At 34.4% G+C, this 17,107-nt stretch overlaps 2 protein-coding genes across 3 annotated transcripts; both read left to right on the plus strand.

Moving 5' to 3' along the window:
* The first annotated feature begins 3,727 nt into the window (after positions 1-3,727).
* On the plus strand, positions 3,728-9,337 carry LOC111810733 (1-deoxy-D-xylulose-5-phosphate synthase 2, chloroplastic). 2 transcript variants are annotated; one of them, XM_087117511.1, is made up of 10 exons: positions 3,728-3,857; positions 5,564-5,702; positions 5,777-5,938; positions 6,325-6,489; positions 6,571-6,993; positions 7,535-7,808; positions 7,898-8,205; positions 8,285-8,566; positions 8,634-8,921; positions 8,987-9,337. In XM_087117511.1, the coding sequence occupies exons 2-10, from the start codon at positions 5,613-5,615 to the stop codon at positions 9,158-9,160; spliced, it is 2,166 nt and encodes a 721-aa protein (XP_086973637.1). In that variant the 5' UTR covers positions 3,728-3,857; positions 5,564-5,612; the 3' UTR covers positions 9,161-9,337. The 2 variants fall into 2 exon arrangements, with proteins under 2 accessions (XP_086973637.1, XP_023553267.2); XM_023697499.2 differs by having other exon boundaries at positions 3,779-3,857; positions 5,568-5,702.
* Positions 9,338-15,537: 6,200 nt separating this feature from the next.
* LOC111810421 (1-deoxy-D-xylulose-5-phosphate synthase 2, chloroplastic-like) lies at positions 15,538-16,630 on the plus strand. The gene is made up of 4 exons (XM_087117576.1): positions 15,538-15,759; positions 15,824-16,120; positions 16,188-16,475; positions 16,541-16,630. The coding sequence occupies exons 1-4, from the start codon at positions 15,538-15,540 to the stop codon at positions 16,628-16,630; spliced, it is 897 nt and encodes a 298-aa protein (XP_086973702.1).
* Positions 16,631-17,107: the final 477 nt, after the last annotated feature.

The following is a 17,107-nucleotide window of genomic DNA, read 5'->3' on the forward strand; positions in this document are numbered from 1 at the left end:
TTTGTGTGTCTTGTTGTTCAAGATAAGGCTCCCCTAATTCATGTTGGAGTGGCCCATTTCTTTTCACACAACGTAACGCTTCAACTCTGAATTTTTGTTTGCTTATGAAGATATTTTTTTTGCCTTGTTGTAAATTTTCTACAACCATCCAAAACAGTCAAACTTGGATTCAGAGCCTTATCGTTTGTGGTTGGTAAAATAATTTTTACTGTTTTTTTTCCTTTTCTTTTTTAGGAAGTAAATTCTAATTATAGAAGTAACATATTTGTTCAATAGTTTACAGGGTGATTTTAACTTAATTTACATGGAATATATATATATATATATATATATATATATATATATATTTATATATATATAATTTATAGGGAATAAACCTAAAACAATATGGTAAGAATCTCGTGAGTTCTAAAAAAAAAAATGATTATTTTTAACATAATAATGAAATAAATGTTTTTGCTGTTTTCAAAACTACTTTTGTTTTTATTCAATTATGATTATTATTATTATTATTATTATTTGGAATATACAAAAAAAAAAAAAAAAAAAAAAAAAAAGAGAAATAAAAAATGAAAGTTAAAGGAGAAATAAAAAGATAGGAGAAATTTAGAGAGAAATTGAAAAAAAAAAAAAAAAAAAAAAAGTAATGAAGAAGATGACAAATGTTAACAAATAAGGTATCTTAAATAGGAGGCCGACCCATTGATGCTCCCATTTTTATCAATTCCATTATAGGATTCAAAATCAATTTTGTACCAAGACTAGAGATGTCTATGTAGCGGGTAGGAACGGGGAAGGCTAGGAATGGGGAAGGGTAGTTTTCCCTGTCTCCATTCCGACCACCTATTTCATCATTTTTATAGCTCAAAAAGTCAAGAAAACGCTTGAATAATTGGTTTATATGGATCCTTTTCTGGTTGTGACCATACATAAAAATAACATTGCCATAAATTAACAAGGTAATATTTCCACTTATTCATCAGAAGTGACGTATCTTTTGACTACCACCTCCTTCCCGTATTTTGATTGAAATACCCATAAATGGTGTAAAATTATTTATTTTTTTTATTTTTATTTTTGAGAGAATTCCTCGCACATAGTTTTTTACCGTTTATTATTCGTTAAGAAAATAATTAATTTAAAGTTTCATTTTTTTCAATATAATCTTTATTATATAACAAATCAATATATTTCATAAACATATATATATTACCAATATAATTTCTAAAAATTCAAATTTTAATATTACAACGTAGTTTTTAATAATTAAAAAAAATCTACTAAATATTACATTTAGAGTATTACCATTAACTAATTTTTTTTTTAATATAGTCAAAAAGCATGCGTGTGTATATATGTATGCGTTGAAAATATATTTATATTAAGCGGAGCGGGGAATTAGGCAGGAAAGGAGATAGGGACGGGGAATATAATCTTATCTCCGACCCCATTTATCTAAAAGGAAAAAATTGTTTCCTACTCCTTCATTTTTTTTTTCAATGGTGGATTTATCGTCCACATAAAGAAGTTTAGCAAGTGATTTAATGGGTATTAAGTAGTGATGAAAGATATTAAAAAATGGTATTTTTTCAAATATGTATAAATATTGATTAGAATTCCTAATATTGATAAGATTTCTTGAAAAGTCGAGAGTTAATAGTATTATCAAACAACTAACACGTTAGGAAAATTATATATCAGGAAAAGTGCATCATCATTCATGGCCTATTCTTGAAGACATATTATTTTGAGTTCCTTAGATTTAAAACAAATAAATCAAGTTACAAGTAATTTGGACTTCTGAGACAACAAAAAACGGGTTAAAAAACGAGGGATGAAACTAAAGAAGAATGGGCTCAATGATAGTAAAGCTTGAAGGTTGGACCCAAAACACAACTCGAAAAATAGTCGGGACAGAGATTGAAGTCAAATTGAACGTTCGGCCCAAATCATCACTTGGGCGTGATTCAGGCAGGGTGGCCTTTCCCCTTTATGGAAGCATGTGTAACGCATGTCTCGAGCCCAACGTTGCATTAATTGTCCTAGTTCATATCGTCAAAAAACCGTGGATTAACCCTCTTATAAATACGTCATTATAACTTCATTGAAAGTAAATAAACTTTCAACGGAAGTCAACTCACTTTATTCGATAATCTTCCTTACTAAATAAATAGATTCACCCGTCACGTTTTAACTATGATTGTTTGAAATAAGAGTATGAATCGACAAGTAATCACATCTCGAATATTTCAATAGAAGACAAGGTCTAGAGCAAAGTCTTTACCACTTTAAGAACTAGTGGAAGACTTGAGTATTCAAAGTCAAATGGACAATACTTTGACTATGAGATAGAAGTCCATGCACGACATTTACCATTGTTTCTATTGTATATTTTTTCCTTTCGAGTCTCTTCGACTTTGACTTTATTCCCAAGATTATATTCAAACGAGAGATCTTAAAGATATAGAAGCATAATCGAAATTTTTTTAAAAAAATTAGTAATTACTATCTATATCAAAAAAGTGCACATTCATTTTCGATTGTTCAGTCATACAAACTCTGAACTTATACGTACTTCACTTGGAATAATCTTATGATAGGTGATTTTTGTTTAGGAAACCCATGAGTAAGAATAAAACATGACTCGGGTTGATCTGTAAGAATTATTTTTACTCTAAGAAACAGTTCAACAGAAGTAGCGTGACTAGGCCATGTCACAAGCGTATAGAAGAATACAAGGACTAACAGGTATCGAATCTACGATGAAGGAAGACTTACATAAGGTGCATTCCTAAAAAATTTCATACGAAACAGGTGAGTGATTACAAAATATACTGAAAGAATTTGCGTTGATTTATGAGAATAATCTTCGCTCTCACGAAATATTCGAGACAAATAAGGTAACATAACGATATATAGGAGATTCTCGAGAATGTGAAACGAACCTTTTCTTGTATTTAAATGAGGAAAAAAAATTATATATAGTAATCTATTGTTAATGATTTATAGTCACTCCCGAGCAATATAATAATCATAATCATAATCATATTCATATTGATGGTTACCGATGATGAATATTTTTATTAAATACCAAGCTTACAACATTGGGATCTAGTATAATATTTAATATACCAATGTGAATAATCAAATTAAAAATAGTAGGTGTTTGAAGTTTTAGTATAACGGTTAAAGCCCACTGCTGGTAGATATTGTCGTTTTTGGATTTTCCCTTCAAAGTTTTTAAAACGCGTATGCTAAGGAGAGGTTTCCACGTCCTTATAAAGGGTGTTTCGTTCTCCTCCCCAATTGATAGGACCAAATCCGTCGACTGGAACTACAGAATCCAATCACATCGAATCGTAATTTCGAGTTCAAGTATCGTATTACAACGCTTAGTCAATCGTAACTTACCAAGCTAGAGAATGAACGATTTGGCAATAAGGTAATTAGAACGATAATGATGAGACGAGAAATTGAAAAGGTGGGAGAAGTTGAAAGAGAAATTGAAGAGAAAATGGGAGAAGAAGATGACAAAGAGTATGATAGAAGGTATCTGCATGGGGGAGGGCAGTTCGATGCTCCTTTCATTTTTTTTCATTTTTATTTTTTATTTTTTGTTACAAACAAAAACAAAAATTCAAAACCATATCTGTTCATTTCAAGCATCAAAGGCTTAAAACTTCCCTTTTAAAGCCATAAATTATGAGTAGGACTTTAAATGTGCCTCTTCCTCTATGGTGCGTTGCATTTGTCATACTTTCCAAACCCCTTTAAAGCTCTCTATTGCTCTCCCTTGCTCCTCACACTCATCCAAGCCTCCCAAGTCTCTCTCTCTCTCTCGAGATCTCTGCAGCTAAGTAAGTTCCTTCTCCTCCTCCGTCCCCGTCCCCGTCCCCGTCCCCGTCCCCGTCTCCGTCTTCCCTTAAATTCTTTTGGGTTTTCTCGATTTGGTTGTTTTCTTTCAAAATCATTCTCGAGTGTGTCTTTCAATTCTCCATCTTCTTCGGTTTTTCTGTATGAATTCTCAAACTTCTAGCAATTTTTTGATAATGTTATATAACGATTTAGTTTTTGTAATTTCGAGTTATGGGTTATGTTTTTCGGAAGCTCTGTAATATAAATATTACGTTGTGAAAATGTCTTTTTATTGGTTTTTTTTTTTCTTAAAATTTTTCTGGTTCACCTCTATGTTTTATGGTTTGGTTTTGTTTTGATTTTGTTTTGTTTTGGATAAGGATTATATGTATGTACATATACATATGTATGTATATACATATAACAAGGATTTATATATAAAACGAGGATTTTCAACTTTTTTTTGTTGTCTATTTTGTTGTTATATATACGTATATATATTATATATATACATATTTATTTATTATTCGGATAAGTACGATGGAATTTAAGTTTGCATGTTGTTTGATTGGTTGAGTACAATTACAGAAAGACATTAAATGAATTTTGATTTGTTGTAGTGAGAAATGTCTGGTGTTAATAGACAACATACTACTAAACCAAATCGAACCAAATTGGGTCGGTTTGTTGCGTTCGATTATTATTATTATTATTATTATTATTATTATTATTATTATTATTATTATTATTATTATTATTATTATTATTATTATTATTAACTCGACTCGATTTGGTTTAATATTACCGCTTAAACAATTAAAAAAAAAAGATTTGGTTTGATGATAATTTGGATTTTTAAATTTATGTTTGTTATTTTTATTTATTAAAGTTGGGTCAAATTTTAAAAAAAATTAGTGTTTTTGTTAATTTTTGGATCATCAAGTCATTTAACTTAAATTTTTTAAAACAAAATTATAAATTTTAAAATTAACAATAAATTTAAATTAATTTAATTGAAGAATCAGTTTTAGGAGAACTCATGAACAAATTCAATCTACAAATTTTTTATTTATTTGAATCAAATCCAACCGAGTTTGGACATTGAAATTGTTTTTTTTTTTTTTTTTAAGAAAAGTATTATTTTTTTTAAAGAATAATCTTATTGATGACGTGGGAAAAAACATTGTCTCACGCACCAAACAATAATTATTTTTTGACCAATTCAACATTAAATTAATAGAAAGTTAATTTAAAAAAAATATGACATAGTTTATCAAATTATAAAAGTTTAATAATTAAAAAAAAAAATTAAACAAGACATTTATTTTAATTTTTTCTATCAAAGTCTTGCAAGTTAGATCAATTTAGAAGGCAAACTAAAGTTTGTTTTCTTGTTCAATTGTAATTTGAGTGGAAGACTTGGACGTTCAAAGTCAAATAAACTTTTCAAATCTACCATTTCTTCGTTCTTTCGTTCTTCGTTCTTCGTTCTTGTATCAAAAATCAGATTTTTCACTTTAACTTCATCTTTAAATCTCCATTAGATCGACCCCTTTTAAGAACAAATAAATGCTCGAACATTCAATAAGATGGTGAGCAATTAAGTTATTTTGGAAGTTGATTTATAGTGTTGTTGACCTATGACTTAATTTCTCTATGTCTTGGTGGCAACTTATAAGTCTTTGTTTTTGATGCATTGCATGCATAGATAGCTTCCCTTGAATTTGCGTGTTCGTGTTCGTGTTGGTTCATCAGCTATGGCAGTGGCTCAGCTTCTCATCAATCCAACTCAAACTTTCTCCCCATTCTTGGAATCTGCAAGGCCAAGGCTTTTTAAACCAAAACAGGTTATTATTCAAAATCTCCTCTTTTTCTCTTTGCTTTTGCTTCAACTATTAACCATTGTTTGTTCTCAATACAGTTTCGTTTGAGAGCTTTGAGTAATAAACCCAATGATGAAGAGATGCATCTAGTAGGAAAACAAACAGATGGATGGACCGTCGACTACTCCGGCGAAAAACCGGCGACGCCCTTGTTGGACACTGTCAATTATCCTATTCATATGAAGAATCTGTCAACCGAGGTAATACTCTTGGTGGTTGTTGAGCGGTTAGATTCCACATCGATTGGGGAGGAGAACGAAACACCCTTTGTAAGGGTGTGGAAATCTCTATCTAGCAAACGCATTTTAAAAACCTTGAGGGAAAGCCTGAAAGGAAAAGTCTAAAGAGGACAATATCTGGGTCGGCTTGGACTGTGAGATCCCACATTGGTTGGAGAGGTGAACGAAACATTCTTTACAAGGGTGTGGAAACCTCTCCTGAACGGGCGTGTTTTAAAAACCTTGAGGAAATCCGAAAGGAAAAGTCCAAAGAGGACAATATTTGCTAGCGGTGTGCTTGGGTTGTTACATGAGTTCTCTCAAATTTTGTTCATCTTTCTGATTGTTGTTTGAGGTCTTTTATTCAGGATCTTGAGCAGCTAGCAGCAGAGCTTAGATCAGAAATTGTGTTCTCTGTATCCAAATCTGGAGGTCATTTAAGTTCAAGTTTAGGCGTGGTCGAGCTAACCGTGGCGCTGCATCATGTGTTCAACACTCCAGAAGACAAGATCATATGGGATGTTGGGCATCAGGTGCATAATAATCAGCAAAAAAAAGTTGTAAGGCTTCTTTGTTTTGAGGATTAGAGTTGATTTTGGTGGTGTTTCTTGCAGGCATATCCACACAAAATTCTCACTGGAAGAAGGTCAAGAATGCATACTATAAGGCAAACTTCAGGGCTTGCTGGGTTTCCCAAAAGGGATGAGAGTGTTCATGATGCTTTTGGTGCTGGACATAGCTCTACAAGCATATCAGCTGGTCTTGGCATGGCCGTTGGCAGAGACCTTTTGGGAAAGAAGAACAATGTCATTTCTGTGATAGGAGATGGAGCCATGACAGCAGGCCAAGCATACGAGGCAATGAACAACGCAGGCTATCTTGATGCCAACATGATCATTGTCCTTAACGACAATAAGCAAGTCTCCTTGCCTACTGCTACACTTGATGGACCAGCTACTCCTGTTGGTGCACTGAGTGGTGCCTTAACCAAGCTGCAAGCCAGCACACAATTTAGAAAGCTTCGTGAAGCTGCAAAGGTACACAACTCTCCATAATGATATGATATTGTCCACTGTGAGTATAAGCTCTCGTGGCTTTGCTTTGGGCTTCTCCAAAAGGCCTCCTTCCAAGAGGCTTGACTCCTTCATTGGAGTCTTCGAACAAAGTACACCCTTTGTTCGACACGTGAGTCACTTTTGACTACACCTTCAAGGCTCACAACTTCTTTGCTCGATAAGTGAGGATTCTATTCACATGGCTAAATTAAGGGCATGACTCTGATACCATGTTAGGAATCACAAACCTCCACAATGGTATGATATTGTTCACTTTGAGCATAAGCTCAAATGGCTTTGCTTTTGGGCTTTCCCGAAATATCTCATACCAATGGAGATGTATTTCTTATATAAACCCATGATCATTCCCTAAATTAGCCAACGTGGGACGACTCCCTCTCAACAATTATTGACAATTCCTTGCAAGCACTTCATGAAATTTAGACTCTTGCGAGCACTTTAAAATACCTCACTTTAAGTACCTCGATATTAGTGTAAGTGACTTTCATACCTTTCTTTGAAGACCATCACAAGACAAATTGGTGGACAGGCCCATGAAGTTGCAGCAAAAGTCGACGAATATGCACGAGGTATGATCAGTGGTTCGGGATCGACATTTTTCGAGGAGCTAGGCTTGTACTATATTGGTCCTGTGGATGGACACAATGTGGGAGATTTGGTGACCATTTTTGATAAGGTGAAATCAATGCCAGCACCCGGACCTGTATTGATCCACATCGTTACAGAAAAAGGGAAGGGCTATGCACCAGCAGAAGCAGCTGCTGATAAAATGCATGGTTAGGCTCTGTTCTAAGTCACAACATCGTGTTTAGTTTCATGCATAATTTCAAATACTTACTTCTTTACAACTCTTCCAAACATTTAGGAGTTGTCCCGTTTGATCCCAAAACTGGCAAGCAATTCAAGACAAAATCTCCTACACTTTCATACACTCAATACTTTGCTGAGTCTCTGATACAAGAAGCTGAAGTCGACGACAAAATCGTCGCCATCCATGCTGCCATGGGTGGTGGAACTGGTCTTAACTACTTCCAGAAGAAGTTTCCAGATCGTTGCTTCGACGTCGGGATCGCCGAGCAACATGCTGTTACGTTTGCAGCTGGTTTAGCTACAGAGGGTCTGAAGCCATTTTGTGCTATTTACTCATCCTTCCTTCAAAGAGGCTTTGATCAGGTAACAACAAAAGGTTATTTTCAAGTTGTAGACAGTGTTGTATTGTCCTAACTACTAACTATATGACATGGTCATGAAGGTGGTGCACGATGTAGACCTTCAGAAACTACCTGTCCGTTTCGCAATGGATCGAGCTGGTTTGGTCGGTGCCGATGGGCCGACACATTGTGGAGCATTTGATATAACATACATGGCTTGTTTACCAAACATGGTTGTCATGGCTCCATCTGATGAAGCTGAACTAATGCACATGGTTGCAACGGCAGCAGCAATCGACGATAGACCAAGTTGTTTTCGATTTCCAAGAGGCAACGGGATTGGCGTCGATCTTCCTCCAAACTACAAAGGAACTCCAATAGAGGTTAGCATGAGATTACAATATAGTATCTCAAACTAAAATCTAACACATTCTTTGTTTCATTGATTAGATTGGTAAGGGGAGAATACTGATGGAAGGCACTAAAGTTGCTATCTTGGGGTATGGCTCAATAGTTCAACAATGTGTTGGAGCTGCGGAATTGCTTAAAACAAGGGGCATTGTCCCAACAATAGCCGATGCCAGATTTTGCAAGCCTCTGGATACTCAACTCCTCAGGCAATTGGCTAAGGAACATGAAATTCTTATTGTGGTGGAGGAAGGCTCCATTGGAGGCTTTGGCTCTCATGTATCCCATTTCCTTAGCTTAACAGGACTTTTAGATGATCATCATCTCAAGGTAAATCAAAATCGTTTTGTTTTGTTTCGTTTCGTTCTACTAATACCAACTTAATTATTGTGCAGTTGAGAAGTATGGTTCTTCCCGATCGATACATCGACCATGGATCGCCACGAGACCAGATGGAAGAAGCGGGATTGTCAGCTGGACACATAGCTGGAACAGTGTTAACTCTTTTGGGAAGATCAAAAGAAGCTCTTTTAGTGCAAGTTTCTACCAGCAGGAAGCCAATCTCTTAGTAGGAAGCTATATGATATGTATCAGACTCATCAACGATAATGTAATCCTATGATCCTGCCTAAGTGAATATCCAACACAGTTTTAAATCAAACCAAGGATTGCTATATGGACATACAGCTGCAATGTTCATAATAATAAGTTTTGAAATGCTAAGAACAATCCTATCCGTTTATGTTTCTACACCCCAAAACTTCTATAGATGTAATAGCAAAATAATAATAATAATAATAAGAAAAGAAATAAGAAAATAAATAAACAAACAAATAAACAAATAAAAAAAAATTAATTTTTTTAAAAAAATATAATAAAATAAAAAGAATAAATAAATAAACGAACAAAACAACCATCCCCACTCCTCTCCACTAATCTGTTCATCTCTCCTCAAACCAATTCTTACACGAGAATCTAAGTCCCTAAAAAATAAAACAAAAAACAAGAAACAAAAATATCAGATTTGAGAAAACAAAAATGGTCATAAAAACACATTTAAACCAAAAGAGATAGCGGATAGGTCTGTTTGTTAAGGTATATATTAAATCTCTCTTCTTTTATCCTAATTTCATTTTTAAGAAATGACAACCAATGGTAGATCTTGTGAATTGTTGCAATTATTTAGATTGTCAATAATTTTATATGAATTATAGTAAAAAAATAAACAAATAAATGGATTAAATTAAAAACCAAGAATATAAAGGTTAACAAAATCAACTAAAGTAAATACAGAAACAAGCTAACACATAAAAAGAAAAAATAAAATGAAATACAGAATCCATAATACTAACATAACACTAACATAACAGAAGAAAAGAAACCGAAGAAAAGAAAAAAAAAATAGAAATAATAGGAGACGGAGGGAAGATACATTTTAAGAGACAGACAGGGAAGAGTGTGAATATAATTAAAAGCAAGAAAAAAAAAAAAAAAAAGAGAAACACAGCAAGAGAGGTGTTGGGATATGGAGTATGACAAGGGAAGATCGGTAATATAAAAAGACTGTAAGAGATAGGGAGGGAAGATTGTGAATATAATTAAAAGCAAGAAAAAACAAAAAAGGAGAAACACAGCCAAAGAGGTGTTGGGATATAGAACCTGATGCATATTTCCTAAACATGGGGTAGAAATATATTTGGAAAATATTATTTACTAAAATATGTGGAGATATATTTGGAGGATATTTGGTAAAGATGTGAGAGTGAATATAAATATATTTGGTAGATTATATAGTTAAGTTTAAATCTTTAGTAAGCTATATTTAGTAAATTGAAACGATGTATAGACGTAATTAGACAGTGCTCTCAACAGTTAATTTTCTTCGTTCTCTCGTTTTTGAGCCATCCTAACAATTGGTTTAGCCAATATTCCTCTTTGTATTTTCTCTCTCCGGTGCTTTATGTTCATCTTGATCGAGTGTGTGCGTTGTTGAGCGATCCTAACAATTGGTATCAGAGCTAACAACTAGTATCAATCCTAACGGAAGGAAGATTATGAATATAATTAAAAGCAATAAAAAAAATAGTAAGAAACGGGAGGAATTGTGAGAGACGGGAAGATTGTGAATATAATTAAAAGGAAACACAATAAAAATATTAAATGTATTAAGAATGAGAAAATTATAAAATGTATTAAACAGAGTAAAAATGTTAAAAAAATATTAAACACAGGAAGAAGAAATTATAAAAAATTATAAAATGTGAGTATTAAATGATTTGTATGAAAATAATACTATATAACAAACATATATAAATATTTCAAGACTTAACTCATGCAAAGTGGGTATTAAATGATTTTATGAAGTACAACACATGGATCAATATAAATTAGAGAAAAAATTTTGTAGAAGTTCGAACTTAAAACTGATTTTATGAGCTCACATAGGTTGACTTGTTTTCAATGGACAGAATCGGACTTTTATTAAGGACAAATTGATGACACCAACTTAACTAACCAAGTAAGTGGCCTTACTATCGGCATGGTTATATTTGATGTTGACACGTATCTCATGGTTCTGCACGTGTCATATATATTGATATGTGTAAATTGTTTGTGAATCGATATGCTTATGATATGTTATGTATATGTTGTGATATGTGAATTGTATGATAATACTTATGATACGATGTGTTCAATAATATGTTTAAGATAAGATACAAGAAGGATGCACTAAACGTAATGTAATGATATAAGTAAGATATGTTCATGAAATGTTAAGGTTAGGTTACGTATCGAAGTGCTATGGATATGAGAGATTGATAAAAATAATATAATCACGATCGATTGATAAAAGAATACGATTAGGTTATGAGTAGAAAGGGATAAAGTTGTGATAGATTGATAGAACGATAGCGTTAGGATACGTTCATGCAATGATATGATAGTGATATGTATAAGAACATTAAGGCTATGATAAGTTAGGGAACAATATGATCACGAAGTGTTCATGATATGATATGATTATGACACGAGATGTGAATGACGGATATATATATGTTGTGATATGATATGAAATATGTTATGGTACGAGATATGTGATAAATTGACATGTTTATGATATGATACATTGTGATGCGATATGTTGTAGTATGAGATGTGTATGAGAAGATGTTACATTAAAAACATGGAACATTATGTTATGTCTCTTAAATTGTATGTACACAGTATGATATAAATGACATGAAATCACGATAAATGACATGAAATATAATCCCGCTAGAATTATGTATGATATGAGAACTGAAAAATGAGAAACGATATGATATGAATGATGAACGATATGTGAACTGATATGAAAAACGATATGATATGTACAGAATGCTAGCGGGTTGTATTAAATGATAATGAAAACGGAAAAATGTTGGGACCTCATGCATTATGTGTGCTCATGCATTGGGGGGATACCCCTATTCCATCATGAGGGTACGGACGCGTTCATTCGTTAGGCAAGCGAAGTATCGTTATGTTTTACATAATGCTGCCGTGACGGTTACTAATTCTAATGGATGTCCGGCAAAAATTGAGCTACCAGAGAAGGCTCGCCTGACAGGAAAAGGGGTCCAACGGTGTGCGAACTGTCTGGTGGGTCTATACTCGCACATATGGGCTGTGTGTAGAGTATATGGTGCATATCCAAGCTTCCCATTAGAATAGTGCCATTGGAAAAATACTGATATGATAGGTCCCGTTATTGTATTCGCATGTGGTTGGATTTAACCCCCAATAGTGAGTTCACATACTCAATATTTCTTAAAATACTCAAGCCACGTGTTACCTCTATTTCAGGTTAAGACAAGGCATTCTTGTACGACTGACGACAACATTGCAACTCGATATCATGACACATGCATAGGGTAGTCGTATTATTTCTCTTAGACTTAGGCTAGAATAGGATGTTTTTTATTTAAACGTTTATTTATTTTGTTTAGTCTTTTGTTGTGTCGTTTTCGAAACATGTAAGTCCATGGCCGTGTTTTAAGCTGAAGGTTATGCTTTATGAAAGTTTAAATCAAGTATTTCTGCATTCAGTGTTTATGATATGTATACATTAGCAACCTTAAATTAAGTAGAAAATTTTGGGTCGTTACACCAGAAGACATACACCACTAATATATAATTTTCAAGGTGTCAACTTGATGGTATTAATATAACACATGCGGAAGCAATTTGGATCTTAGGCACTCTTAGAATATCAATTATAATAAATAACTAGCATGCTCATAAGTATTAAAACTCAAGGTGTTTGAGTACTAACATTTTGTAGTTCAAATTCCTCTTTTTCTCACGAACCGGTTTCGAACCACCACTAGTGTCTTCTCCACTATTCTCCGGCTTTAGAACGAGATCGTGGAATTCGGCAAGTGACTAAACTTAAGAGGGATTTAGTATATATGAAGAGAGAATTTGTGAGAGTTTTTCTCAAGGTTTCCGGAGAAGTTATTACAGGTAAATTGATCACTCTATTTATAGTCATATTTACATGGTCATGCAAATCTGATATCACCAACACTCAAAATTCCACTAACTCAAACATGTATTTTTACAACATTTTGACTTTCTTCCTCTTAATTCAACAATAATTAATTTTAAATTGAAGTAGTATTAAATGATTAATTAAACTATTTAATTAATATTTAATATTAATTCAAATGTCAATCTCAATCAATTCCGACACATATTTAATTAAAATATTTAAACCTTATTTAAATATCTTCGATTCTCTCCTTTTGTTTAATTCGTAAATAAAACAAAAATGCGGTTAAATATATCGTATATATGTAGTGCATATTCTATAATTTGAATTCGAACACTTCAAACTCACTCGTCACGTTGTTCTATAGTTTAGTCCGATATGAGCTAGTAGAGGGACCTAATAGACCTATAGATCATGGGCTCCAACGATCAAAGATTAACCGGTTAAACTCATTAACTTTGTTAACCAACATTCATTAATCACTAGGACACTCCACTATAGCCCAGTAGTTGCACTCCCCTCACTATAGATATATTTCGGTCCATTTGATATAACCATGATTAGTAAGTCGATCCTTCATAGGTTGTTCATAACTAGAGTTGGGTCAATTAACCGTTTTACCCCTGAAGTTACTTCTTGTTCCTTATGTCCAACTGATTCTCTAATGAACAATTGGTTTGCGGTCAAACCAGTAAACTGAATCCCTCTCAGGCCAATGAGAGGGTGGGGCCCCTTGTTCAAGACCGGGAGCTAGTACTTAAGGGAACTACCTCTCTTCTATCCCTAAAAGTGGGTAGGAGTGAATTCCATCTTGCACCCCACGTCCCCAGCCATTCACCTAGTCTTACCCTTGAAATGGGAGGCTTATTGAGTCGACAAACTCGGGCCACTCTCACCCATGCAAATCTAAGGATAATTCTGAATAAACAGGAGTTCATAGTTAGCTCAGAATTAAGGTCGAGTTACCTAGGTCATCGAGTGAAAAATTCAATCTCAACAGTAAACGGTATTATAAAGTGAAAGTGATTTTCTTCATGGTCCGATCTTATGCAATACTCATTGCACAGGACGCCCCCACTCACATGTCTCCGCATGTACAATTTAGTGATCACATTGTTTATGTCATATACAAAAGTGGCCGCATCCATAGTGTTCCCACGATAAGGTACTCAGCCTTATTCCTGTACTATAGATCATTTTGACTATATACTTGAACTTGATCCACTCTTATGTCTCTACATATAGTTCAAGTAATCATACTATGGCAAGAATATTCTTAGTTTATTGGATTTAGATTAATGATCATAAAATTCACTTTATTCAATTACAATCTTTACTGAATAAACATGAATAATAACTTTATTGAAAATAGAATATGTTTTTATTTACAAACTATGAGTTTTAGGACATAAAACCGATATTGTCCACTTTGAACATAAGCTCTCTTGGCTTTGCTTTTGGGCTTCCTCAAAAGGCCTCATACGAATAAAGATGTATTCCTTACTTAAAACCCATGATTATCCTCCCGTAGAACAAAGTAAACTATAGAGCCTCCCCTGAGGCCTATGGAGCCCTCGAACAGCCTTCCCTTAATAGAGGCTCAACTACTTCACTGGAGTCCTCGAACAAAGTACACCCTTTGTTCGACACTTAAGTCGCTTTTGACTACATCTTCGAGGCTCACAATTTATTTGTTCGACGTATGATAGTGTCCACTTTGAGCAAAAGCTCAAATAGCTTGCTTTTGGGCTTTCCCAAAAGGTCTCATACCAATGGAGATGTATTTCTTAGATAAACCCATGATCATTCCCTAAATTAACCAATGTGAGACGACTCCCTCCCAACAATTCTCGACAATTTCTTGTGAGCACTTCATGAAATTGAGACTCTTGCAAGCAGTTCAAAACACCTCACTTTAAGTACCTAGATATCAGTGTTAGTGACTTTCATACCATTCTTTAAAGACCATCACAAGACAAATTAGTGGGCAAGCCCATGAAGTTACAGCAAAAGCCGACAAATATGCACGAGCTATGATCAGTGGCTTGGGATCGACGTTTTTCGAGGAGCTAGGCTTGTACTATATTGGTCCTGTGGATGGACACAATGTGGGAGATTTGGTGACCATTTTTTATAAGGTGAAATAAATGCCAGTCCTGGACCTGTATTGATCCACATCGTTACAGAAAAAGGGAAGGGCTATCCACCAGCAGAAGCCGCTGCAGATAAAATACATGGTTAGGCTCTGTTCTAAGTCACAACATCCTGTTTAGTTTCATGCATTCTTTCAAATACTTACTTCTTTACAACTCTTCTAAACATTTAGGAGTTGTCCAGTTTGATCCCAAAACTGGCAAGCAATTCAAGACAAAATCTCCTACACTTTCATACACTCAATACTTTACTGAGTCTATGATACAAGAAGCTGAAGTCGACGACAAAATCGTCGCCATCCATGTTGCCATGGGTGGTGGAACTGGTCTTAACTACTTCCAGAAGAAGTTCCCAGATCGTTTCTTCAACGTCGGGATCGTCGAGCAACATGCTGTTACGTTCGCCGCTGGTTTAGCTACAAAGGATCTGAAGCCATTTTGTGCTATTTACTCATCCTTCCTTCAAAAAGGCTTTGATCGGGTAACAACAAAAGGTTATTTTCAAATTGTAGACAGTGTTGTATTGTCCTAACTACTAACTATAGGGCATGGTCATGAAGGTGGTGCACGACGTAGACCTTCAGAAACTACCTGTCTGTTTCGCAATGGATCGAGCTAGTTTGGTCGGTGCCGATGGGCCAACACATTGTGGAGCATTTGATATAACATACATGGCTTGTTTGCCAAACATGGTTGTCATGGCTCCATCTGATGAAGCTGTACTAATGCACATGGTTGCAACGGCAGCAGCAATCGACGATAGACCAAGTTGTTTTCGATTTCCAAGAGGCAACGGGATTGGCGTCGATCTTCCTCCAAACTACAAAGGAACTCCAATAGAGGTTAGCATGAGATTACAATATAGTATCTCAAACTAAAATCTAACACATTCTTTGTTTCATTGATTAGATTGGTAAGGGGAGAATACTGATGGAAGGCACTAAAGGTGCTATCTTGGGGTATGGCTCAATAGTTCAACAATGTGTTGGAGCTGCGGAATTGCTTAAAACAAGGGGCATTGTCCCAACAATAGCCGATGCCAGATTTTGCAAGCCTCTGGATACTCAAATCCTCAGGCAATTGACTAAGGAACATGAAATTCTTATTGTGGTGGAGGAAGGCTCCATTGGAGGCTTTGGCTCTCATGTATCCCATTTCTTTAGCTTAACAGGACTTTTAGATGATCATCATCTCAAGGTAAATCAAAATCGTTTTGTTTTGTTTCGTTTTGTTCTACTAATACCAACTTAATTATGGTGCAGTTGAGAAGTATGGTTCTTCCTGATCGATACATCGACCATGGATCGCCACGAGACCAGATGGAAGAAGCGGGATTGTCGCTGGACACATAGCTGGAACAGTGCAAGTTTCTACAAGCAGGAAGCCAATCTCTTAGTAGGAAGCTATATGATATGTATCAAACTCATCAATGATAATGTAATCCTATGATCCTACCTAAGTGAATATCCTAACACAGTTTTAAATTAAACCAGGATTACTATGAGGACATACAATTGCAATGTTCATAATAATAAGTTTTGAAATGCTAAGAACAACCCTATCTGTTTATGTTTCCACACCCCAAAACTTCTAGAGGTGTAATAACCCAAAAATAAATAAATAAATAAATAAGTAAATAAGTAAACAAACAAATAAACAAATAAAAAAAATTACTTTTAAAAAAATAATAAAATAAAAAGAATAAATAAACGAACAAACAACCATCCCCACTCCTCTCCACTAAACTCTCATCATTTCCCATCATCTCTCCTCAAACCAAGAATCTAAGTCTCTACAAAATAAAACAAAAAATAGAAAACAAAAATATC

The sequence above is a fragment of the Cucurbita pepo genome, chromosome 14 (genome assembly GCF_057944985.1).
Source record: "Cucurbita pepo subsp. pepo isolate OVF chromosome 14, ASM5794498v1, whole genome shotgun sequence".
Classification (NCBI taxonomy): domain Eukaryota; kingdom Viridiplantae; phylum Streptophyta; class Magnoliopsida; order Cucurbitales; family Cucurbitaceae; genus Cucurbita; species Cucurbita pepo.

Excerpts from the sequence above, each read along its gene's own strand:
- LOC111810733 (XM_087117511.1), top strand. The coding sequence starts at position 5,613 with ATGGCAGTGGCTCAGCTTCTCATCAATCCAACTCAAACTTTCTCCCCA. Across the intron at positions 6,994-7,534 it reads AGCTTCGTGAAGCTGCAAAG|ACCATCACAAGACAAATTGG; the intron begins GTACACAACTCT and ends CTTTCTTTGAAG. Across the intron at positions 8,922-8,986 it reads TAGATGATCATCATCTCAAG|TTGAGAAGTATGGTTCTTCC; the intron begins GTAAATCAAAAT and ends ATTATTGTGCAG.
- LOC111810421 (XM_087117576.1), top strand. The coding sequence starts at position 15,538 with ATGATACAAGAAGCTGAAGTCGACGACAAAATCGTCGCCATCCATGTT. Across the intron at positions 15,760-15,823 it reads TTCAAAAAGGCTTTGATCGG|GGCATGGTCATGAAGGTGGT; the intron begins GTAACAACAAAA and ends TACTAACTATAG. Across the intron at positions 16,476-16,540 it reads TAGATGATCATCATCTCAAG|TTGAGAAGTATGGTTCTTCC; the intron begins GTAAATCAAAAT and ends ATTATGGTGCAG.